The sequence below is a fragment of the Thalassophryne amazonica genome, chromosome 1 (assembly GCF_902500255.1).
Source record: "Thalassophryne amazonica chromosome 1, fThaAma1.1, whole genome shotgun sequence".
NCBI classification, from domain to species: Eukaryota; Metazoa; Chordata; class Actinopteri; order Batrachoidiformes; family Batrachoididae; genus Thalassophryne; species Thalassophryne amazonica.
Window position 1 is genome coordinate 161,087,288 of NC_047103.1, and position 25,801 is coordinate 161,113,088.

Below are 25,801 nucleotides of genomic sequence, written 5' to 3' on the forward strand. Positions count from 1 at the left end.
CAAAAGACCCGTTACAAAATTCAACATCTAACCATTTTAATGCACAGTTTTAGTAACCAATGCACAATATACAAAAACAAAAGCCATTTTAACTTGGTTAAACAAGGGAAAATGACAATAAAAATTTGCTCTAAAACACTGTAATGCACAAAATATGCGAGTAATCCTAATTGAGATGCACTGACAATTTTGCTCTGGTTTCGCTTTATGTCCTTTGATTTTTTTTTCAAAGGGTGTTTGTAAGGAAAGGAAACAAAACAAGTGAAGACTTTCAGGACACACAAACCTCAGGCTGACCCGTGCTAAGCTTACTACTACCACTACCAGCTGTAGCACCTTCTGGTGCTGACGCCAACACGCTGTCAGGCTTTTCTGTGGCCGATGCCTGACCGGCCACGGTCTTCCTAAAAAGACGCATGCTCATCTGCAGCAGCTCGCTGTCCACCACCGGCGTGGCCGGGTACTGCTTGGTGAGACCCTGATGATGAAAAATGTGCAGATTTATCACATGTTTTGCACACAATGTTTATTTTTAGGTAACTTGAAATGAATTCAGGACTCTTAATGGGATGACAGCCACCTTATCATTTTTTAGTAGCTGCCGGCGAATGGCGAAGTCCCTGCGTGCACACAGGGCCTTGCAGCATGGTCCCAAGTTACTCAGTAAGCTAGCCCTCTCCACCCGCCTGTTTAGGGCGGCCATGTTCAGGGCTCCCAGGTCATGTTCAAAGAGTCTGTCAGCATCTGGCAAGATAGTAGATAGAGTGAGATGAGACAAATGGGTAAAAAAAAAAAAAGTTGCGCTGCAGGTCACACTGTTGTGCCTGGTTTGAATCCCAGGTCTGAGCACCTGCTGCATAGCTCCCTCTCTTTAACTCTGCATGTCCTGTCCATCTATACTGTACTATAACAAAAAGGTAAAAAAATAGTCTTAAGACTTGTTACAATGTTGGTCTGCCATAATCAGGAGTGCATCAATGGTTGTCATTAGCAGTGCATGCAAAGACTACAACAGGGTTAGACAGTGAGTGGGTCCGCAAAATGTCTAACGCTGTAAAAATGCAGCATACTCAGCTTTAAAATGTTAAATGTCTGACAGCTACAGATGAGGATTTGTGAACCTCCCATTTTATGTCATTTTGGTTTCTGCTAACATGCAAAATAACCATAAAATAAACATCAGAAATAGAGACAGACTGTGACTGACTGCATGGTGACAAAACACAGACATCTAGTGGTGATCTAGTGGTACTAATTTCAGGGTTCTGGACACCACAAGTTACTGTTAATAAATAAAAGAGCCGTGTTGGCCATTTAAATGTTTGAGCTCAAAGTGCACAACTGATGTGGGCATTATGTTTTTGGAAACACTTTTGGGTCACTCTGTGCTCACTTTAATCCACTGTACTGTTAAATTGAAGTTGTTAGGACTCAGTGATTAATCAAATTTTAATTTCAATTACGATTTTGGCTTCCACTAAAAAGTAGGTCCCTTCGGCTGCTCCCTTGTTTTCATGACAACATGATGAACCGGTCCATCCCCACCTGTTGAATAGTTTATGATAATCACTGCTGCAGCCCCACACCAATAACAATACATCCATTAAAGATAAAGAGTTCTGTGTATTTTTCCCTGGCATCCCTCAGAGGATCTGATCAGCTTGTTAAAATTAAATGTCCAATGTAGTTTTATTTTATAATGAAATCTATTTCAGACATCTCACAATTGTGCATTAATATGTCTTCTTTTGTCAAACCTCCACCAAGGAGATTATTTTCAGTGGCATTTATTTTGTTAGGATAACTCAAAAAGTAATAAATGTGTTTCAATGAGATTTACTAAGCAGCGAGATAATTTTCCAGGATATATACTGACCAAAATTATAAATGGAACACTGTAAATTTTAAAATATTTTACGGTGTGGTAAAAGATTCCCAATTTTTTCCCTCTGTGAGTACAATAGGTTGATTCCTATTGTTTTTGATGCACAAATGTGTTTCATCATGTGCAACAGTTTGTCACTCCCTTTTTGAGACACTGATCTCTCCAGATAGGTGTGGCATGTTGAAAGAACAAAGCAATAGTCAGACAATCGTTGTACTGGGGACAAAGGCCACCCCAAAAAGTCCTGAAATGTCAGACATTACAATGCCACAGATGACAAGTCATGAGGGAGCTCGTCATAGGCATGCTCAGTGCTGGTATGGCAATGAGAGATGTTGCTGTACAGTGTAATGTACACTTCTGTACCATCAGCAGCTTGAGACGTCCATTTTGACAGTTTGGCACAACAGCACCCCCACAGACCACGTGGTACCACCCCAGCTCAAGATCAGTATATCAGTCTCCTCCAGAAGAGTGGGACAATATTCCACAGATCACAAGTGACCAACCTTGTGAGATCTATGCTCAGGAGATGTACCGCACTGCGAGATGTTAACAGAGGCCACATAAGATACCAATTTGTGGATTTTGACGCATGACCCCCATGTGTTGGAGTTGATGGACATCTGAATGTGTAAATGTCTCTAACCTGTGTGAAACTGAACAATAAAGGTATGTTGACTGACCTGAGTAATTTCTTTAAGCCTAAGTGTACAAAAATACTTAAAAATGTCAGATGCATTTAAAATTTTGTTCAGTATAAGTAACTCAGTGTTGGAGGTGATCCAGATTATATTCTGGAACTGAGATCCACAAAAGGTTTTGGCACAAACAGTAGTGTTCAGAATAATAGTAGTGCTATGTGACTAAAAAGATTCATCCAGATTTTGAGTATATTTCTTATTGTTACATGGGAAACAAGGTACCAGTAGATTCTCACAAATCCAACAACACCAAACATTCATGATATGCACACTCTTAAGGCTATGAAATTGGGCTATTAGTAAAAAAAAAGTAGAAAAGGGGGTGTTCACAATAATAGTAGTGTGGCATTCAGTCAGTGAGTTCATCAATTTTGTGGAACAAACAGGTGTGAATCAGGTGTCCCCTATTTAAGGATGAAGCCAGCACCTGTTGAACATGCTTTTCTCTTTGAAAGCCTGAGGAAAATGGGACGTTCAAGACATTGTTCAGAAGAACAGCGTAGTTTGATTAAAAAGTTGATTGGAGAGGGAAAACTTATACGCAGGTGCAAAAAATTATAGGCTGTTCATCTACAATGATCTCCAATGCTTTAAAATGGACAAAAAAAAAACAGAGACGTGTGGAAGAAAATGGAAAACAACCATCAAAATGGATAGAAGAATAACCAGAATGGCAAAGGCTCACCCACTGATCAGCTCCAGGATGATCAAAGACAGTCTGGAGTTACCTGTAAGTGCTGTGACAGTTAGAAGACGCCTGTGTGAAGCTAATTTATTTGCAAGAATCCCCCGCAAAGTCCCTCTGTTAAATAAAAGACGTGCAGAAGGTTACAGGTTACAATTTGCCAAAGAACACATCAACTGGCCTAAAGCGAAATGGAGGAATATTTTGTGGACTGATGAGAGTAAAATTGTTCTTTTAAGGTCCAAGGGCCGCAGACAGTTTGTGAGATGACCCCCAAACTCTGAATTCAAGCCACAGTTCACAGTGAAGACAGTGAAGCATGGTGCTGTAAGCATCATGATATGGGCATGTTTCTCCTACTATGGTGTTGGGCCTATATATCGCATACCAGGTATCATGGATCAGTTTGGATATGTCAAAATACTTGAAGAGGTCATGTTGCCTTATGCTGAAGAGGACATGCCCTTGAAATGGGTGTTTCAACAAGACAATGACCCCAAGCACACTAGTAAACAAGCAAAATCTTGGTTCCAAACCAACAAAATTAATGCCTCGCAGATGTGAAGAAATCATGAAAAACTGTGGTTATACAACTAAATACTAGTTTAGTGATTCACAGGATTGCTAAAAAAGCAGTTTGAACATAACAGTTTTGAGTTTGTAGCATCAACAGCAGATGCTACTATTATTGTGAACACCCCCTTTTCTACTTTTTTTTTTTTTTACTAATAGCCCAATTTCATAGCCTTAAAAGTGTGCATATCATTAATGCTTGGTCTTGTTGGATTTGTGAGAATCTACTGAATCTACTGGTACCTTGTTTCCCATGTAACAATAAGAAATTTACTCAAAACCTGGATTAATCTTTTTAGTCACATAGCACTACTATTATTCTGAACACTACTGTAGCACCATTTAACGCAAAACGTTGTGAGAGGATGCTGATGAAATTTGGTGAGCAGATTGATAATATCCAACAAAACAAGAAATTTCATTTTGAATTTGATCCGGAACATATTTTGGGTCAAGAATCAAGAATAAATTTTCAGTATTCACGAACATGTCATTCAAATTGATTCCTAATTAACTTCAATAAAGGTGGTGACCAAGTGGTTAATGCACTTGGTTTCAGTGCAGAAGGTTGCGGGTTCAAATCCCACCCCTGCCACATTTCTCCATGTAATGTGGAGTTGCGTCAGGAAGGGCATCCGGCGTAAAACCTATGCCAATTCAACATGCAGATCCACCTTGGATTTTCTGTGGCGACCCTGAATGCAAACAAGGGAGCAGCCGAAAGGACTTGCCTTTGCCTTAAGTAGAAGAAAAATTGCATCTTCAAAAAATAAATAAATAAATAAAAAATAAATTAAAACGACTAGTATATTATATACAATACCAGTGGAACGTTTGGACAAAGTTTGGCGTGTGTGTGTGTGTGTATGTAGCCTTTAATCCAAAGACAGTGAGTGAGACAGGAAATCGAGAGGAGAGACATGCAGCAAGGGTCACCAAGGGACACAAATTTGCAAACAGCATTCAGCAGCATGTCCTAAGGCTTTAATCCCCCTACAGCTGTATCTTTAACCGAGTCTGCTCAAACTTAATGTTCTGAATTACAGGTCAGATGCCACCTTTTAAATCAGCTTTCATAATTTGAAATGTAGGTTTTATTAAATAATCATATTTATCTATACTTTAGAGCAGTGTGAATATTTTCTTTAAAAAACTTTTTTTTTTTTTGATGAACTGTTTATCACCTTTGGGGTCGTCCAGTTCGGCCTTGCACACCTCTCTGACCTGCTCCAGGAGCTTGGGACCAGCCAGTCGCTTGGAGATGCCCGTCCTGAGGAGCACAGCTGCTGGAGTAAACCGAAGCAACGCTGCTCCTGCGGTGCGTGGTTCCTGCTTCTGTTTGGGCATCAGGCTGGACCAGTCCACGTCAATCACGTCCAGTGGACCTGCCAAAACAATTTTTTTTTTTTAATTTAAAAATAATAATAATAGCAATAATAAAACTGTATGAACAAAATGGCCTTAAAATAGTAGAAGGCAAGTTTAACACTGCACTCCTCCACTGGGATAATAATGACAAATTATGATTACCCTGTTCTCCCATCAGAGGGCCCAGGGCTCTCCACCTGAAATTCTGCCTGTAGAGGGGGTGGGCCGATGCATGAGCATGGTCAATATCATGAACATCAGAATGCCAATTTCAATAAAATGCCTAATTTCATTACAAATGAAAAATCTATCACAAATAACTCACCTGATTGTGTAAATTTTTTCCCTTTTTCTCATTTATTAAATGCATTTCATATAATTTAATTTCAGGTGGGTGTTTCCTCAAAAAAGGGGGTGGGCTAACGCTTGGCCCTGGGCCCTCCGACGAGCAAATACGGTATTACCTTCCTCAAATGATGGGGGATTTTTAACTTGCGTAATATTTCAATTATAAGGATGATTGTAAGGCATCTAGAATACCTCACACTGCAATGTCTTTGTCTTGCCATGTGTGCATGGTCTGACATCAGCAAACATCATGTTAATTCTTCCCCCAGTTCTTTCTGTAATACTGCCCCTTACAAAGCACAAATTCAAACTATTCCACACTTTTAAATTTAATCAAAGTCACAGCAAAGACAATCAGGCCTGGGCCCTGCAAGAACTCTCTTACAGACAAGATCCACTCTTACAGAACCCCGGACAATGGATATAAGCAGTTTTTATACAGGATTACATATGTGCAACAGAGGCAGACCTTATTTCGCAAAATCCTTCTCTTATTGGCCCCCGTGGGCATTCAAGGGAGGTCCATCCCCCTGCCCCAGGCCCGTGCAATAACGGGAGACATATTATTTCTAATTGTAACCTAACTCTCTTTATCCTAAGTGGTACAAACTGGTTAAATCCAGTTCTACATGCACATACCAAGAAAGAACAAAGGAAAGTGAGAATAAGAATGAAACTAAAAATATAACCCTAAATATAATAACTACCTTAATACCAAAAGAAATACAGAAAAAAAATAATGAAAACCATAATTAAACACAGAAATATATCTAACAATCAGAATTTAAAAGTATCCACACAATTCCATTGCATCAAAACCCACCCTCTACTTTTTGATTTATTATATATGCAGTAGGGGTGGGCCATATCACCTAAAATTAATATAACAGCATTTATCCCCTTTTGGACGGTGGCTATATTAAGTATTGTTTTGTATTAATGTGGCAAAACAATCACTTTATCTTGACTGCATTATTTCCGTAATCATTGGAAACCAAAATCGTAATTAAAATTAAAATTTGATAAATCACACAGTCCTAACACGTTTAATTTAATAGTACAGTGGAATACAGTTAACCCAAAGTCATTCACGATAGTACTGGTTATGCACTACATGACCCCTGTAATTATTACCTTATTTGAGCAAGAGTTTAACCTGGACAAATTTAATTCTCAAATGTTCTCCATCAAAGTTAAAATCTGGATGAAAAACTTCATGAATCAAACATTTTTACATTCAATAAATTAATGCCTTTGTTTAATTAATGACCATGAAGGCATAAATGACCATGCAGCTCAAAAGTCAGCTGGTTCACAAGCGAATCACAGTTTAACCATTTCCATGACTGTTAACTTATGTCTTCACATGAACATGACTTCATAGCCAGTTACATCAATAAGAAAATTATTTAACAGGTGTTTTGCAGAACAAGAAAAAAAAAGACTGAATCATCACAACCTCAGTGGTGCAGTGCTGATTTGAGTTGAAGATGCACCAAAATGATCCATTTCAAAATTAATGGATATTTGGTGTTAATTTTCATGATTACATTGGTATTATGAAAAATACAGTAAAACTTGCATATAATGGATTCAGGTGGACCAGCAAATTTTGTCCATTATAATCAAAATCTGTTACATGTAAAACAAAACAAAAAAAAAAGACAAAATCCGCTGTATGTATAAAATGGACAAAATCCATTTTTTCCAAGTCCACTGCTGAGTGGTACCTTAAAATCCTAAAGCCTGAGTTATGCTTCTACAACTCTGTAACTCCGTGGCCATGCAGTGATGTTGACATCCATATGACCCTTTTAAAGTTCTACGTTGCGTCTTTATGCAATTTGCCGCAGGAACAGTGGCTTTTTTCTGGATTAATTTGTCCCTCAACGAGCTCAACTTCTTTATACAATCATCAACCTCCAAATTAATGATATGGTGTATACAATTTCCCTCCATGAATTGTGGGTCATTTGAGCATCTTTTTCTGACTCCATGCTGTAAAGTTGGTCATATTTGCACACTTTTCTGCCAAAAGTACTTGATCTGTGATCAAAATGTAATTGGTAGGCGCACTACAAAAACGTTTAAAATATGACTGGAGAGGAAAGAGTGAAAACGTAAAAGTGACAAATCACAGCCCATGCAGTCTCAGTCGTTTAGCAGGTGCACATCAGGCTCCAGGGAGGGTTCGCAGCCAGGCAGAGGGCTCTGATCTAAAACGGTTTGGTTCGTCACACATATCCCTGGGTGTGACGAACCCAGGGTGTCGAACCAACAAACAGCTTGTTGCCTGGGTGTGTCTGAACACGGTTTAAAAAAAATAACAAATAAACGGCTGGACTTTTAATCAGAAATACAGTACCCATTTTCCTTAAAATCGGCGAGTGTCAGTGCTGAACTTCATTTCGTACCTCTGTTACTGAGCACATTCAGACTGCTCTGTCCGGTATGTGAGAGGGGTTTTTAATGAAAATGCGTTGCGATCGGACAGGACGTTTTGTCTTGATATGAGCAAAAATCTGCACTGGGACTTTTGCTTTTGTCCAGTGAGTGCAAATATTCAGTTTATACAATGATGGTTTAGGCGAGTTTCACTTTATATATACTTCTGACATGGCGGGGGTTCTTGTTGGCCTGATTTCTCACAGTGTTGATTGTGCTGTTCAATCCATATTGTGGTGCACATTGGGGATGAATATGACTGTATATTATAGGCAGGTGTAACGCCAGTGTCAACAGGCAAGATGATCACATGACATCTGCTCTCTTCAGTCAAGTGGTAGAGCCGAATCTTATTCTACTTTTTGAGTCATTATTAACAACTCCACCAAATATATGTAACATTCCCAAATGGACATACACCCAAAGTCAGTGTTTTTCCTGGTACCTGTAACTTTTTCCTCATCCTGTTGATCCTCTTTTTTCTGGCTGTCAGCAAGAATTTCATCTAGCTCGTCATCACTTATTGGCTCATACTCCTCTCCAACAGACGCCACTGACTGCCCTTCGTCTTCCTTGCCACCATCCTCTCCTGAGAAAACAGCACATACAGACTCGTAAATCCACTGACTTGGAGAACATTAAATGCATCTTCTCTTTTTTGTGCATGAACACTATAAAAAGAAAAAAAAAAGATTTTCATTCTGCTGCCTTTGTACAGTTTTTCAGAAACCCCTAAATGTAACTTCTTGTTATTTCTCTGTTCTTACCATCTATGCTGTCTGTCTTCTCAATCTCTCGTTGCTCTACCATAAGTGTGTGATTGTTGTTCGGTTTCTCAGGCTCTGGGGGGCTAAAGGCTTCTCTTGGCAGTAGGGGCTCGTAGTCACTCCTGTCTTGTATCATCATGTCCCCTCGCAGGTCTCCTCTTATTTCACCCCTTAGCTCCCCTCTTCCCAGTGGCCTGAGATCTCCATGGGGTGGGAGGTCCATCATCATCATTCTCTCCCTCTCTCGATCTCCACCTCTTTCACCTCTATTGTCTCTTTCCCGTTCCCGCTCTCTCTCCCGTTCATGCTGCTGGATGAGTCCCTCAGATAGCAAGCGTTCCCTGTCCCTGATATCACGATCCCTCAAAAGGGGTTCACGGCCAGGACGCATCAACAGAGGCTCACGTCCCCTGCTCGGCCAGTCCCTCGGCTCGGGTTCCCAGTCTCTCTGTTGTTGTAAGGGCTGCTGGAGAAGCAGGGGCTGCTGTTGCTGTTGTTGCTGTTGAGGGCGAAGATCCTTTCGGTCTCGTTCCCATTCAAACTGCTCCCTGTCTCTCTCCCGCTCTCGACTGTCGTAGGAGCCAGCGCGGGACCGGGATCTTGCCTGTCTCTCAGAATCAGGAGAGCTGCGCCTGGAACTGTGGCTTCGTGAATCCTGACGATCTGCAAGACAAGAAGAAATGGTGATATAGGTTTGAGTTGAATCAAAACTAACACTTTAAGACTGCAAGCAAGCATGGGATTGTTTTCACTGTAATTCATATGATTTACAGATTAGAATCTGCAGATGGGATGTTAATGGATTCTGTGTCACATTCAGCACCTGATGAAGTGCTGCGGCTGGGCTCGCCCCTCCTCAGCTGGTCAATACGAGACTTCCTCTCTGCCACCGGGGGGTCAGTCACCACCAGCCTCTCTCTCTCCCACTCTCGCTCTCTTTCCCTCTCCCGGTCCCGAGAGTTGGTGCCCTGCAGTCTGCCTCTGCGGGATCGAGGTCCCTCTCGTGGGTCATCTCGATGGCCTGACTCAATGGAGGGTGATCGAAGGCGTCTGGAATTTCGGCTCTGGTTACTTCCCATGCTGCTACTGCGCGTCTGGTCTGGAGGAGGTTTGCGGAGCAAAGGCTGAGACATGAGAGGCTGCGGTGTCAGTGTCTGCAGCAACATTGGCGGATCCTGAGGGAGAAGAGGGGCAATGTGTGGAGGGTTGCACCTCTCCCTGTCCCTTCCCAACCTTGGACCCCCGCCTCTCCTAAGAGGCTCGATTGGAGTCCTCTCAGCAGGGATAAGGGGAGCTGCTGTTTCCATCAGTGGCCCTCCTCGGTCCATAACCTCCTCATCTGACCAGTCACTGAAGTTGGTGTCCATTTTTGAGAGGGGAGAAGGTTCAGCATTTCCTCCAATAGCACGGTGTTCAGGTCTCATTGATGGTGGTGGTGTTCTTGGACCTCGCTTCCTCTTACTATGTGGCTGATGGACTGAAGAATCCTCCTCAGACACATCCGACTCTCCTCTTGAGCGTTTCCTCTTTCGATCAACTGCCTTCTTCTTGGCACCCTTCCGAGGGGAGTGTAAGGTTGATGGGCCATCTGTGGAAGCATCTGTTGGTGGCTCATGATTGAATCGGTCCCCCGCTCTAGCCAGGCTGTTACCACAAGTGGTCTCCTCTTCCTTGCGCGCCTTCTTCAAACCCTTCCTTTGAGACTTTGTCTTCTTTTTGCTCTCCTCGTGGGACTGGGAGCCCGCAGTGTCTCTATCATCACTGCCAGTCGATGGAAGGAGAGGAGGGGGTGTGGGTTCTCGCTGATCTCTACCTCTGTTGCGGGAGTCGGGTAGGGTGTCTGGAAGATGCTCTACTCGCCGTTCACCTACTCTGCTTCGTTCCCCACGAGGTTCTGGATCACACTGGCGGCTGCGTATCTCTCTTTTGTCTCCTACTCCTCTGCGCTCCTCATCCTTCCAGTGACCGGGCTTGTCATCAGACAAAGAAGCTCTTGGGGGAGAACGCAGCAAAGGCTCCTGAGGCCGCACCACTTGGCTAAGTAGACGATGTGTCTCCCCACCTGCACATACACATAACCACCATAGTGTGCTTGTAAGCATCAAAGTAACTCAATGACATCAAGAGCACTCAACCAAATTCCGCAATAAAGCGTTGCATCATGTTTAACTGGCAATTTCCTGCATTAAACGTAAAATCCTGTTCAAGTGCAAAACGGCTCCTTTAGTTTTCAACCACATGACAGTTTTTCCACAAAGGCTGTCTTCTTTCATGTTTCAAAACAAAATGCTGTGGAGCAAAAATGTACAATGGGGGCACTGTTTTGCATTTGAACACGTATAATGTAACGTGTTTACAATTAAAATGACTTTTTAAACTTAGACCTGATATACCTGAATAAAAAAAAAATAATTAAAAAGCCTCTTTCATTCATTTCAATATGATCAAGGCACTCATGTTTGCATCACTAAATCTAGGTTTGGGCGAATGTGTCAACTATTTGACTTTGGTACAGTTTTTTTCATTATATTAATGATAATTTACTAATAATCAATTGTTGAACCAGTACATCCAAATAAATCTGCACATACGTCTGGAACATAATCAGCACAAAATAAGACAAGAAAAGCACTGCTTATCCCGTTACAAAATATACATTAAATGATAGTGTGTGTCCTTTCAAAATGAATTTCCCTACTGTCAGTTGGAGGCGGACACACTGGGCTCGGGAGACGGTGCTTGGCCTGCCCTCGGCCAATCGGGCGCTCACTTTTATCTTCTGCACTGTTGTAGCCATCGCTGTCAGCCAGGCTGAGGTCCCGCGCTGATCGTTTTGGTGAGTGTCGGGGGCTGGGGCTGTTCTCCACCCTGTGCCTCTTACGACTACAGAGGAGAACAGAGAGGCAAAGCTTTGTTGGCACGTGTTCTTATTTATGTTTGAGTTTAGACAACTCTGGAGCACAGACACGCAGTGAAATCATGTATTTGTGGCGATACAAAAACATGCCTCATCTTGCGATCTTCCCGGGTATCTCTCACGGCCCGATCATCCCTCGTATCATCTCTCCTTTCACGCCGCTCTTCTCTTCCTCTCTCCCGTTCTTCCCATTCCCGTTGTCTCTCTCGCTCGCGTTGCTCCCTTTCTCGTTCTCGTTCCTTCCTTTCCTTCTCTCGCTCCCTCTCCCGTTCTTCCCTCTCTCTTTCCCTCTCCTCACGCTCCCGCTCTCGTTCTCTTTCCCGCTCCCTCTCTCGTTCTCTTTCCCGTTCTCTCTCCCTAGCTCGCTCCTTTTCAGCCTCCCTCTCTTTCTCTCGCTCCTTTTCCCTCTCCCTCTCTCGTTCTCTGTCCTTCTCTTTGTCTCTCTCCCGCTCCCGTTCCCTTTCTCGCTCCCGGTCACGTGTCCTCTCTTCCCGTCTCTCCTCTGTCCTATCTGGCCTGCGGTCTTCCCTCCTCTCCTCTCTCTCAGACTCCTCTGTTCTGCTCTGGTGTCTGTTTGGAGAAGCGGCTCTTTGATCTGGGAAACAAAGCCCAAAAAGTAACAAAGTCAAACACCTTCAACATAACAACTGCAACAGTAAGAAATAAGAATAGCAATTTTTTTACTTTGCGTGTGTTTATTTCTAATATTTTTAATTGAGTTACAATTTGACAGCACCAAGCTCTAACTCCCACCTCTCTCTCTGTTGTCTCTGCGATCCCGCTCGCCATGCCCTCCTCGCCTATCATACGAGGAGTCTCGAGTGTGATCTCCTCTTCTATCAGCTTCGTAGCGATCTCTGTCTGAACCTCGCTCAGAGCTGCGTTCAGCAGCACTGCGGTCTGAAGTCCTCTCTGTGCTCCTTTCACGAACTGCACTACTCCGTGACTCCCAACTGTCATGAGTGCTGTCCAGCTGGGAACTTCTGGAGTTTTTGTTTGAACCTGGAAGATAAGAGCAGGCATACATGCACAAAGCTTTGACTTAAACATCGGTAACCTGATCACTGATCCTTGAGTCTGTACTGAGCTCTCCAATAACACCTGGACTACTAGACAAACCAATCAATTACTGCAGAATCTCCTTCATTACCAGTTTTAATAGTAGAGCAGACAATATCAATTTTACAGCAAATTGTGCAAATGCTGGTACAAGTGCCACATTTAGCATGATGGTTCCTAAGATACAACTTAAATCTGTTTGATTGGCCACTTGAAAACCCAAGATGGTGACCATTTTCCAAGGTCACCAAAATTACCTATCGAAAAATTACTTTTTGCATTCATATGCTCTTACTGCAATGAATCTGTTTTACAGCATCAGTGAAATCAAAGATGACACTTAATTTCACAATGTACGCCAAATCAACCCCAGAATCTTTTTTTTCCTCACAAAAATGTTACTTATTTGATTTGTGTGATCTTGCTGTAAAATTGTAGGTTTTCAGGCATGCCAGATTAAAGTTTTCATGTTCCAACTACAATACGACACTCTTAGTGGCATGAACTGCCATTTATCCATGTTGCCTGCAGATATTAAAAATTACAACATAATATATTCACCACATAATATCTTTTAATAGGCCTACATGTAGTAGTTTCAAGAGGTGAACACTTTCAAAACATGCTGGGTGTAAACCATTAAAACTAAATATAATAAACTTCAACCAAATTTGGTGCATACGCAAAATAAAACAATTACCATAAATAAATAAATATAACTAAATTGACTTTGACATCAATATCATTTTGAGTCATCAAAAAAGGAGCATTTCTATGCACGCTATGCCAATTTTGGTATTTGTACCACCAAATGCATAATTTTTCCATTATCTGCCCCACTGTAACAGTAACGCGCCACATAAAACTTTTCAGGAGTGCTTGCCTTTATCAGATACATCATTCACACGTCCTCTCCCTCTTCCATTCCTCTCAGCTCTGTCTATCCTTCCTTCACCTCTCCCACCATCTTCACGTCCATGAGCTCTCCCGTAACTCCTGTCATCCTGGGGTGGTTCCTCCTTTCTGTGGGTGTCAGTCCTCTCCCTTTCTCTTTCTTTTTCTCGTTCCCGCTCCTTTTCACGCTCCCTCTCTCTTTCCCGTTCGCGGTCACGGTGCTCTAAAGAGTCTCGAGCGGAGCGAGTTTCTGTCCTGTTCTCTCTCGAGTCCTTCAATTCCCTGTTATCCCGACGTTCCCGAGAGTCTCGGGTCGTTTCCCTTCCTCGATCACGACCATCACGTTGCTCTCGGACGTCTCTCATCTCCCTGTCCTCTCGGGCATCCCGTGATGACACCTGTTCAGAATCATAGTCTCTGTCATCATGGATGCTGTCCTTCTCTCTCTTGCTGCGGCTTTCTGTTGGCAAGACAGAGAGAGCATAAATATGAAAGATGATTATGAGAGACTCACTCGCATTTGTAATAAAAATAAATCTCTGACAACCAAATACAATATTACAACAAAATACCATCTCTGCGGTCATGCTTCCGCTCTTGGGCAGGAGGACTCCTGTCTCTCTCACCACGGCTCCTCTCACGGCCTCTGGAGTGGTGTCGGTTGGGACTTGATCGGTCAGACCTGCGGTGGGGTGAGGAGGCGTCATGGGAGGCAGGGGGTGAACGAGAACGTCGAGAACAGAGAGGTGAGGAGTTGGACGCTGGTGCTGTGGTGTTGCGGTGGTAGGCAGGAGAGGCGGAGCGACGCCGACGAGGGGACGGCGACTGCCGCTGGGCAGAAGAACCTGAGTGAGAGGAAGGGGAGTGGTGTCGAGGAGGAGTCGGGGTGCGCTGGTGTCGTGGAGGAGAGGGAGACCTGCAAGAACAAAGGTAGACTAACTCCTCATTACTTGTTCTCAGTAATTTTCAAGCATCAAGCATGAGCCCAGTATATATGTGGCAAAAAATATGCTACATTCCAGCATTCTTGAAAATTCAATTTTCAGAAGTCGGATGGAAAACATCCTTGGAATTCTTCTGCAGAAAAATTTAAAATCAACCCAAATATTACATTGAAACTGCTTCTCTGATGTTAACATAAAATACATCATGGCCACACAGTCATTTTTACTGTACAACTGTAAAAGCAGAATGAATGCAATTAAAAAGTACACATTTATTCAAATCAGCAGTCACTCAGAGTGGGCAGACCTCTGCCAAAACTGAACCTCATGTTTATCTGGAATTAATTTATCTATAATGCAGGTGGGGCAGTGTTTCACCAAAGCACCAAATCAGTTGACGTGTGTTTTAATAGTGGTGAAACAGATCATAGCTGATCTGTGGCCCATATGGACTCGCACCCCCCACCTTGGTTCAGCACAGTTAACTGCAAAGTTGACATAAGTATGATTTCATGTCATGGTGACTTCTTTGTAAAGTGATAACTACACGTTAATATCAATGCAGTCATGGTAAAATCACAGTCTCAGTGGAGGCTGAAGCAGCTGCGGGTGCATGGCACACAGTTGTGACCGCAGCCTGTTAAAAACAGCCTTGTGCTCTGCTTACTGCAGGCAAAGCACACTTGTGGATGCAAAAACCAAGACAATCTCTCAAAAACAAAATGAGCTGAGGATGAACTGTCTGGCATCTCTTCCCTGTGCAGTTACGAGCCCAGTGAACTGAGCATCACGCTCGAAGCATATGTGCACCCAAACTGGCTGAAAGTCCACAGCTCTGGAAAATAAGAAACATTCCTGACTTTTTCCAAGTGTTTGCTGACCAAGACCACTGACCTGAATGAATTCAGAATGTATTCATCCCTAAAGAATAAATAAAGTTATTGTTGCCCTATCACTAGACAATGCAAACATCCTCATCATTTTGAAAAAGAATTTGAAGTCCGTAAACTTCATTAGAAACTTAATCATTTATTTAATTTCCTTTTCATGATTTTGGCAAAGGTTGTTTGTATTCACTGATACTGTTGCAGTTAAATACAATTAAATATTTTATTTTAAAATATTATGTAAAATATTGGACACCTTGTTTTCATTCAAGCCCACAGGCCAAAGTTCTTTGTTCCTTAAGATCTTTAAAAAAAAGAAAGGAAAACACAGTAGTCTTTTGTTTTTGTATTTTCTGATCCAAAAATCTGTGGCTTAAAACCATAGCCAATCCGAATTGTGGGTTTTGTGATCCGTGACTAGGGATGGGTATTGATAAGATTTTATCGATATCAACGCCATTATCGATTCTGCTTATCGATCCGATTCCTTATCGATACCTCTTGTGAATTTTGTACTAAAAGTAGGCTTTACAGATTTTCTATGTATTTCATTGAGTCTTAAAGTAAATAAATATGAAATGATCAGGGATGAAAGTGGTGAAAAACAAAAAAAGCTGAAACCCAAAATTACCCGCCAACACCACCTGCACGAAAATGTTTGAATTCTAGAAGCTCTGAAATGTAATCTGGGACTATTCCAGACAATAAACTGCAGTGAGTGCAGCATTCATTTTGGTGAGAAAAAAAAAAAACAAACAACTTTCCTTATTCAAATTCATTCCAGCAGTATTCTGCTCTTACTAGGATGCAATTTTCTAGCTTGGCAGATAGTTCTGGAGGAAATCACTGAAGAAATTAACACATTGAAAATATGGTTTGGCCGAAACCAACTGTCATTAAATTTAAATAAGACAGGGATGAAATGGAGGTTTAAGAGTCACTAGGTGTTCACGAGAAACACTTATTTATTTATTTATGTATGTTCATTGTTAGTTGGTTTTATATTTTCTGTTGTGTTTTTATTCAGGTTCTTTGTCTCTTTCTCTAAAATTATTAATACATAAACAAAAATAAATTAAAAAAATATTACAATTTGTAATACATTTGACTCTTTTATGACAACAAACGTTTATTATACAGAGAACAAATGCACCCGAACATGATGACAGCTGCAACTGCTTAATGCTAACTTTAACATTGAAAATGACATAGACATGCTAACGCGTTAGCATCGGTCCGTTTTTAAGTTATAAAATACATCTATCAACTGTTTCAGAAGACCATAACAGGTCAGTTTAACATAAAAAAGGTAAATAATACTCACAGACATAAGCTCTTTAGGGTTTTAGCGGGGGAAAATTAAGATAAAGCGAAAGAAAAAAAAGGAACCAACAAAGCTATAGATCGAAGCACTGCTTCAATCTGCGAATCACTGCTTCGATTGGTTCAAGGTTCAAAGCAAAGCCGCGCTGCATTAAAGCTGATTACAGACCCGCTGCAGGGTCTCTAACCAATGTAGAGAAATCATCATTTTCCTGAAAAACACCCCCCAAAACAATGGCCACTCTGAAGGACAGATAAGGGAATCGCTAAGCAAAAAGCTTATTGATGTCGGTGGATCGAATCATTTCTAAACGATACCCGAAAGGAACCGGTTCTCGATACCCATCCCTATCCGTGACACCCCTAATGTTTAAAATATAACTGATAAACAAATGCTGATAAAAACATAACCTATATATGGTGTTAGTTGGCTGTCTATAGTGTGCACTCAAAATGGGCTGCAAGAAGTCATTATAATTAAATAAATAAAGTCTGATTTTCAATTTTGCACCAACACTTAAAATTACCCCCTAAAAATCATAAATCCAATCACAAGTAATAAAACAAAGCCATCTGATTTAAATTCTGTGTTGTTCTTTAATAACATAACCTAGTTTAACCCATGTCACACTATGACTCATTAAATCAACAATAGATACGTAGCTTCTATCTTGTCACTGGTGGGGAATCATAGTTGATGGACAATGATCTTTCAGATGTGCATCTTGTCTTCACTGGGTGGTAAGGCCACAGAATGTATGAAGGTTGAACTTAAAATATTTGCCAGAGTAATCTGACTTTGAATGGACGGCAGAACGCTTTGCTGACTGCTCTACACATTTACCTGCGAGATGGAGAAGACAGTGCAGAGGCCTTATGAGATGTAGCTTTAGGGGAGGTAGACTTCTTCCTGGATGATAATGGCAGGCCCCTGGAGGGAGAAGACACACTGCCAGATCGTTCCTCTGATGTCACTGATCGTTTGGCCTTGTGGGAACTATCTGAACGGTCCCTAAAAAGAGTACATCACAGGCTGTAAACAGTAAATTGATGCAATTCCTCCACCACAAAATAACTTTCATAAAACTGAATCAATACTAATCATAATTAGCTTGTACACATGCTGAGCCACAATATCATTTTCTAATATGCTGCACATTTAACACAAAGTCTAAACTTTACCTGCGTTTTTCCTTCTTCTCTTTGTGTTTTTCTACATCTCGAACTCGATCTTTCCCTTCTTTTTGCTTCTCCTCACACTTCTCCTTGTTTTTGTGTTTGGCTTTGTGTTTCTTTCCCATCACAGGAATTTCCAAAGGAATTGGGGGAGGAGGACTGGGAGTACGGGGCCCTTTCTTCTTACTGCGGCCCCCCTTGGAGGACCTGGTTACAGCACAATTGAAAACATTATATCTCTGCTGAAATGGCAAAGAATTCTTAAGGCACATGTGAAAGCATTTCTGTCTGAAAGACTCAGTTAAATTATTAAATATATACAGTAGTGCACAAACACTTTAGGCACATTTACTGGAGCTGAAACTGTGTGGGTGGGTGTTTATTTATATATATATATATATATATATATATATATATATATATATATATATATGTGTGTGTGTGTGTGTGTGTACACAGTGGGGAAAATAAGTATTTGATACACTGTCAATTTTGCAAGTTTTCCCATCTAAAAAGAATAGAGAGGTCTGCAATTTTTATCGTAGGTACACTGCAACTGTGAGAGACAGAATCTAAAAAGAAAATCCAGAAAATCAGTGTATTATTTTTTAATAATTAATTTGCAGTTTACTGCATAAAATATGTGTATTTAATACAATAGAAAACAGAATTGTATTTGGTACAGAAACTTTTGTTTGCAATTACAGAGGTCAGATGTTTCCTGAAGCTCTTGAACAAGTTTGCACACACTGCAGCAGGGATTTTGGTCCACTCATCCATACAGATATTCTCCAGATCTTTCATCACTTTGCACATGCGTTTATGTCCACCCATATAATTGCAAACACGGGGGTGTGATAACTGCGTTGCTGATATGCACATCACTCTGATGACTTCTTTTTTTCACACCATTAACAGTGTCCCAGCATCACCTGTAAGTGTCACCAGTGGACCAATAGCTGTAAAAACGTACGTACACCAGCCAGGATTTTTGCGTGATGCACCACATACTTCCATGGTTATTTCACTTTTGATAAATCTGAATGTTAGCGTGGAGACGGATATACGCCACATTTTTGAGCATACGTACGCTTTGTACATGAGCCCCCAGATGATTATGGAGAGGGACTGGACCGTGATTAGACACTAAAATGTGTAAAAAGCTCATGTGAATTGGTTTACTTTTTAAGTTGTGCTCACGTGCGCACACATACACACACACACACAGACTCCATTGTAATAACCTTGCCCCAGAGAGCGCAAAAGAAACTCCTACCTGGTAGATTCTGAAACAGGCGATGCTTTCTTCTCTTTCTTTCCAGAGCCTGCAGCTTTGGAAGAACTTTTATGTTTCGGGGACCCACTGGACTTCCTGGATGTGGGTGAATCTTTAGAACCTAAATGCTCAGGGGAGACCTAAAGGAGATGAGAAATCAAATGAAAAGTCACAAGAATCTCAATTTTTCACGAGGGACTTCTTCCACTTCAAACAGAACTGTAAATCAATCTGTACTGGGTTGTCTGTCTTTCCAGCATTTTATTAATACATTTTTTTTAATTTTTAATTATTTTGCCTTGAATATTACCAATGCAAATAGTAGCAAATTTAAAGATCTTAAAAAAGTCAGAAAATTTTGGTTTGATGTGCCCTAACTCTGGACTAGCACTGTAATTTTTAACAGTTAAATATTTACAGGCTGTTTCAGAATAAATACAGGAAAGGTATGTTGCCTGATAAAGTTCTGAACCAACTACCTTGTGTAAAATTCATATGTAAACCTTCAGTGCATCTGTGAATGCAACAATTTGTTTGCTGTAAATTTCAAACCCCTAATTCCAAAATGATACTACTCATACAATAATCATCAATACAAAATGGGTGATAACTGCATAATATAAGTAAGTAAGTAAGTAATGTAAGCTGCTGTCTGAAAAACCTTCAGTACTTGAAGGTTTATGTAAAGACAAAAGCTGGGGCACACATACAACTCTTTTTATTTTATTTTTTACCTTCAACATGCCACTACTTCGTGTTTGGGACGGGGTGTCATCTTTTTTAACAACAATCTCTTCTCGCTCTAATTTCATCAGCTCACGTTGAATTTTCTGTCGCTTCATCTCTAGTGATAACTCGTAATCATAGTCACCGATATCTGAATCTGAAAGACAAAAACAAAAAGTAATCAAATTGCTGAAATCCATATTTAATTTAAAATGACTGACTTTAAGACTTCACCTAGTGGTTGTGACAAAGTAAAACTAGTGCAAAGCTGCTCTTACACCTGACCAAGATCAGTACTGAGATTTCCTGAGCAGCATCGCTCACATGCGTCTCAGGACTGATGTAAGCATGCCGCTGGGCATAGAAGGGCACAAAATGGGAAAAGTCCTAAAACCTCATGCTGCTTTTGAATATGCTCAAATGTTTCAGGAGCTCAGCCAGACTCCCAGCCATCTCTGCAGACTAGAGCACAGACAGAGTTACAGAGATATCAAGAATTGATAGTGTATTCCAAATCTGACTAGAATTACAGAGTACACTGAGCTCCAGGTTAAAAACAGAAAAACACTTCTGTAGGCTGGTGCGCCTGCTTGGGAGCAGCTCCCTGCTTGGGGAAAATCATGAACTCATCCAAGGTGCACTGACTTGTAGTTTGGCCCATTGGATGTGAAACAATGTCAAACACAGGCAGGTGTAACAGCAGCTCATGAGACAACATATGAAGAAATGATGACAGTAAACTGAAACATCTTATGTCCTTTAAAATTGAGAAAAGAAACTATCAAACCTTCTCGGTTGGCTTCCCACTCTGTGGGCTCTTCTTCACTGGCGGGGGTGCGCTCCTTTGTGATCTTTATATCCTCCTTCTCCCTGTGCCGGCTTCTGGAGGAGTCTCTCTGCTGTAGCACATGTAACATATTGAAGAGTATTTAAACTGAAATTATGGTCAAACAGGTTCTGATGCTAAAGTCACCAGTGGCATCAGAGCAGAGAAATAAAGCAATCTGTTCATTGGATTGTTAACAAGGTGTTTTGCTATATAAAAGCACAAACTGAAGGAACAGACAACTCACTCTCACTGGGGGTGATGAGGGCTCACTCAGGTCTCGCTTCAAGTTTTCTGGCTCAACATCTTGTCTTTTATTTTTCATCCTCTCCCGCAAATCACCAGTGGGTCTCTCAGCTGACCTGTTTCGCAAAATTCATTCAGTTTATGTTGACAGAATCACAAAAAAATTAAGAGGAATGTGCAATGTCTGCCTAAAAAAAATTTAAAACCTGAAAAAGGCATAGTCAAAACAATATTCCCGATTGTCTGAATCAAACAAGACCAAGGAGATAACTAACCGACTAAAACTAAATCCTTTGCCTCGGGCCTGAGTTCCATGTGTGTAGCGACAAGTGTTGCCGTAACTGCAATTCCCAGTCTTCAGCCAATTTCTACATTGACTCTGAAAAACAAAATTAGCCTCATTACATAAGACACAACAATCAAGAAACATGAAGTATGTCATATCTGGGGAGAAAAAACAAAACAGTTTTTCAGACTAATTTATAAATAACTATTTGTATCCCTTTCCAAGACAGAGTGGCTAACAGCGCTGAAACAGAGAGGCTATAATGTTGCTCACACCAAATTCAGATTTTCTAATAAGTGGCACAGGTTTAAATTGAGTCTTCAACCATGGATCAATTAACACATTTATATATATATATATATATAAATTTTCACAATTTAAAAAAATGTTCAGAGATGATGTGATTAATGAGGATTTTATTCACCATACAGCACTGCATTGTTATTACCAGGCGTACACATACCTGGTGGTATTCATGCATGCTTAAAAAAAGTATGTGCAACAGAAAACATGGAGGGAAGTGCTTTTACAGCAACCTGTTGTCATTGCTTTCCTTCTGAAAAGCGCTTCCCTCCATGGTTTCTGCTGCGTATCATTTATTTTTAGCACACATGAAAACCTGAACACCAGTTATGTGCACAGCTGGTAATTACAGCTGTTCAAGAACTGTGCTTGGAAGATAGACAGAAGAGCAAATTAATTGTTTTTTTTTTTAACAAAATAAACCACTATCCATGAAATACCACATAATATTCACATTCTGTGAACCTAGAACTGTGTCCACCTGGCACCATCTGTAAGTTTTGTGTACCTCAGCAGCATTACTCCCAGTACTCGGGCCGAGTCTTTCAAACACGCTGGGCCGGCGAGAGGGGGCGGCGGGGTTGCTGGTGCTGCTTGCCGTGGTACTGCTGCTGTCTGATATAGTTTTTGAGTTCTCCACTGTTACCTTCCGCCTGATCTTGGACATTCTGCAAGACTGGAATTAAAACCGGCAATAATTCATTAAATGTCTGTGTTCATCAATTCATCCTACTTTATACAAAAGACAAACATTTCAACTAAAACAGAACTCAAACTGCATACTTGCCACAATTCAACAAAGTCTAGCACTATTATGACCAGGTTTATTTTTGTCCAGTCCAATACGAACTGTAAGTTCTTACTTACATAGGAACACATGTAAATTTACCGTCAACACCAAATCACATAGCAGAATACTTTGACCAAACAGATTTTTTTACTTTCAAGAATGCTCAAGAAAAATAGCTTCCATAGAAATTAAGATTCCGTAGTGTGAAGCAGATGAGACTCTGAATCCCCCTGAACTGGACACCAGTTCAACATAGGTTATTTCCAAAGCAAAGGCCGGCGCTGTTACAGTTGTGTGGAATGAGGCAATGTAGATGCACTGTTTTGTCCAAAGACACAGACAGGTAGCTTGACTGGGAATCAAACCTATTTCTACATATTGGTAGCCAAAGTCCTTTTAACACTGAGCTACCTGCTCTAATAGCAATAACAATTCTTGATTTGCCAGTAATGTGCATTTTAAAAACATTTACTCTTGATATATACCAACAAAATTTTGGTCATATGATTTAGATTTTCTCCAAAATACAAACCTCATTAATTCAATCAATTCCATATATTTATACAGCACCAAATCACAAGATTAAGTTGCCGCAAGGTGCTACACACAAGCAATGATTACTTTACCCAGCCTATTAACAATCATACTGGAGACAGTAGTAAGAACCAACTTCCTCACGTGGTGGAAGTTTTTGATTATAGAAAGAAACCTCAAGCAGACCAGACTCAATGAGGTGACCACCTGCTGTGGCCACATTAACAAAACGAAATTAAAGCAGAACATGCAGTGACAGAAATGCTGCAGCTAAAACAGCCATACAGTTGTGAACTGTGTATGACTGATATGGTTTACAACCAACAAAACCACAAATCTTCCATTTTCAACAATTCAGCACTCTTAGCAAGTCCAAGAAGTAAGAGAATAGTAAAGAATAATTAACACATCACATATTAGAGTTAATTGAGTGGCTGATGAACAGAAAAGTACTCCTATTTTCATTTTTGAAGGAAAAAACTGACCTGACTTGCATCAAGATATCTATTTAAAGACACTGCTTGAAATGTTGAGAAGTTGTAATAGATATATTTTACCATTTAGAACTAAATGGAATCATCAATGTTTGATATTATTCCTTGAAAAATTACTTACACAATTAGTGCGCAAAACCGTTGATTCCCTTAACCAATAGCCTCTTGGTGATGAATAAACTTGTCTATGTGAAGAAATATTTTCAGTGTATAAGAATGATTAGTTCCTGCCCTTCTTACATTCCATTCCTTTGGTTTGCTTGCCATTTTTTTTAAAGTGCTGTCTTATTAAGCCAGACTTGTATTTTACGCATCTGCATTTCTGCCTTCAGCTTCACCTTTTATGAGTGCTTGAATTCTGGTTCCATTGAAGAAGCGTCCAGGTTACGCGCGGCTTAAAATCATTTCCTGGCTCACCTATGAATGATGAGTCAATATCATCACTGGCAAGGCCAGACTCCAACGCTTTCTCTCTCCTCCAGTCCTTTACCATTTGTTGAAGGAACAAGATATCAGTCCCAGGTTTAGATCCTCCCCATTGTAGTGTTGAAATCAATGGGAAGACGTGCCAGAGGTAGGGCCAAAGGACGACTTTGTTAGCAGTTGAATGAGACCCAGCAATTTTCAGTCTTTTTCATAACAGAATGATTAGTCAAAGACCCTGCAATACATGCTTGTTCATGAACAAGAGACCCTGCAACTCTCAAACTTCATCGTGACACTAAAAGAAATACTTCATCTACTAGTGTAGCACAAGGCCAACAGGTTCTGCAGTATGGTGGATGTAGTGATGCAGGGCAACAAAGCATACTCCCTGGAATGTTTTAATCCAGGGTAAAAAGAAGATTCATCAATGTCTAATCTCATCTGGTTTGAGATTTTGTGAAACGCTGTTTACCTACCCAACACAAAGTTGGCAAGACTAAAAATAGGCATTACATCCTCCCATGGCTTGGCCAACTGGTGATATTTAGGCTAATGCTTACTATTTAGCCTAAATAGTATGCCCTTTTTAAATGCGTATCAGTACACAAGAGTTTCAGATCTATTTTATGCAACAAAAAAAAAAAGGTACTGGCTGCCATTGTCAGGTGACATCCCTGTGTCCTCCTATTTATTAACACTAACTCGAACACCAAGGGACATAGGTAAAGGTCTTTATTTTAACATGGGTAACCAATGAAAGCACGACACTTATTGTCAGAAGGGCCCACTGTACCTGTGTCACCACCTGCCCAGCACCCCAGTTCAAAGCTACTTTGCACTGCTGGAGACAGCACGGCACTCAGATCGACAAGTGCCAGGTGGAAAGTTGGCTGCAATGGGGAAATGAACCTATGGGTGAGGGCAGGTATATGTCATTCCTGGCAAAGTGGTGAATCTGAAGGTGAGAATTTGTACCGCTCTGTGTAAACACACTTGCACTCTATGCTGTTCGCTAGATTACGAAAGACTCAGATGTAGTCAAGTTCCTGTATGTCCGCCCCCGCCAATACAAACGTTCGTCTTAGCTCTATACTTCTCGTACCGTACCTGTAGAATTCATGTTTTGGGATGCGTCTCCTGTACTTGGAACCACTTCGAACAGGAAATATCACTGAATGAACAGGTGAATAAATTAGAAGAACCAGAACAAATGTTTTAGGTGAATTTAAAGAACTGTGTCTTGACAAGGAATCACCAGATTTCATACTATCAATCAAAACATTTTCAGATCAAATGAAAAAAAATTAAGTATAGTTCTAATGACAATAACCATCATTTCTTGAACTGTCACTCATTGAACGAGTTTCGTCTGACAGTTCCATTCATATATTTAAGTGCATGGCTCCAGAAAAAGTATTATGAAGCTCTCAGCTAAATTTAATATAGTGCATTTATATTTCTCCTGCACGTTCAAAACATGTAAACTTTACATATTTTAGCTTAGCTTAAGTTCTAGCTAACTGCGCGGTTTTAATAATACTGACAATAAGACCAAAAGTCCCAAACATACACAGCGTTTTCAACTTACTAATGTTTTACCTAGTGAAAGAACCACATTCTTATTTTTGCACACTTGCTGAACAACAAGAAGTTCGTGGAGGCTAAAGTGCGTTAGCCACAAAGCTAACAGCTTCATGTTTTAGCGCGGGGCCCGCTAGTCGTCAGTAGCATGCATATTAAACAAACTGTAGACAAAAAGGCCGTCTCACCCAAAATAATTATTCGGTGTCGCATCTATTTTTGTCCACTTAAAGAATTTTGCACTTGTAGAAATAACAAGCCTTATTCTGTAAAACAGGCAGAAACTGCCCGGTACGTCTTCATGTTGACGCAAAATACGCATGCGCATTACATCTTCT

The 25,801-nt window shown here is 40.8% G+C and overlaps 1 protein-coding gene across 5 annotated transcripts; it reads right to left on the minus strand.

Annotated features, from left to right (window-relative positions):
• Nucleotides 1-19: 19 nt before the first annotated feature.
• On the minus strand, nucleotides 20-25,801 carry zc3h13 (zinc finger CCCH-type containing 13). Of its 5 annotated transcripts, none has more exons than XM_034177923.1 (21): nucleotides 25,652-25,801; nucleotides 22,147-22,314; nucleotides 21,325-21,428; nucleotides 21,051-21,165; nucleotides 20,765-20,876; nucleotides 19,986-20,134; nucleotides 19,252-19,391; nucleotides 17,982-18,182; nucleotides 17,644-17,811; nucleotides 14,218-14,561; nucleotides 13,635-14,105; nucleotides 12,441-12,694; nucleotides 12,377-12,383; nucleotides 11,783-12,287; nucleotides 11,546-11,658; nucleotides 9,599-10,837; nucleotides 8,776-9,438; nucleotides 8,454-8,597; nucleotides 5,032-5,232; nucleotides 581-744; nucleotides 20-478 (listed from the first exon to the last, which is right to left on the minus strand). In XM_034177923.1, the coding sequence occupies exons 2-21, from the start codon at nucleotides 22,303-22,305 to the stop codon at nucleotides 272-274; spliced, it is 5,460 nt and encodes a 1,819-aa protein (XP_034033814.1). In that variant the 5' UTR covers nucleotides 22,306-22,314; nucleotides 25,652-25,801; the 3' UTR covers nucleotides 20-271. The 5 variants fall into 5 exon arrangements, with proteins under 5 accessions (XP_034033814.1, XP_034033800.1, XP_034033822.1 ...); XM_034177909.1 differs by having other exon boundaries at nucleotides 11,474-11,658; XM_034177931.1 differs by lacking the exon at nucleotides 12,377-12,383 and having other exon boundaries at nucleotides 12,446-12,694.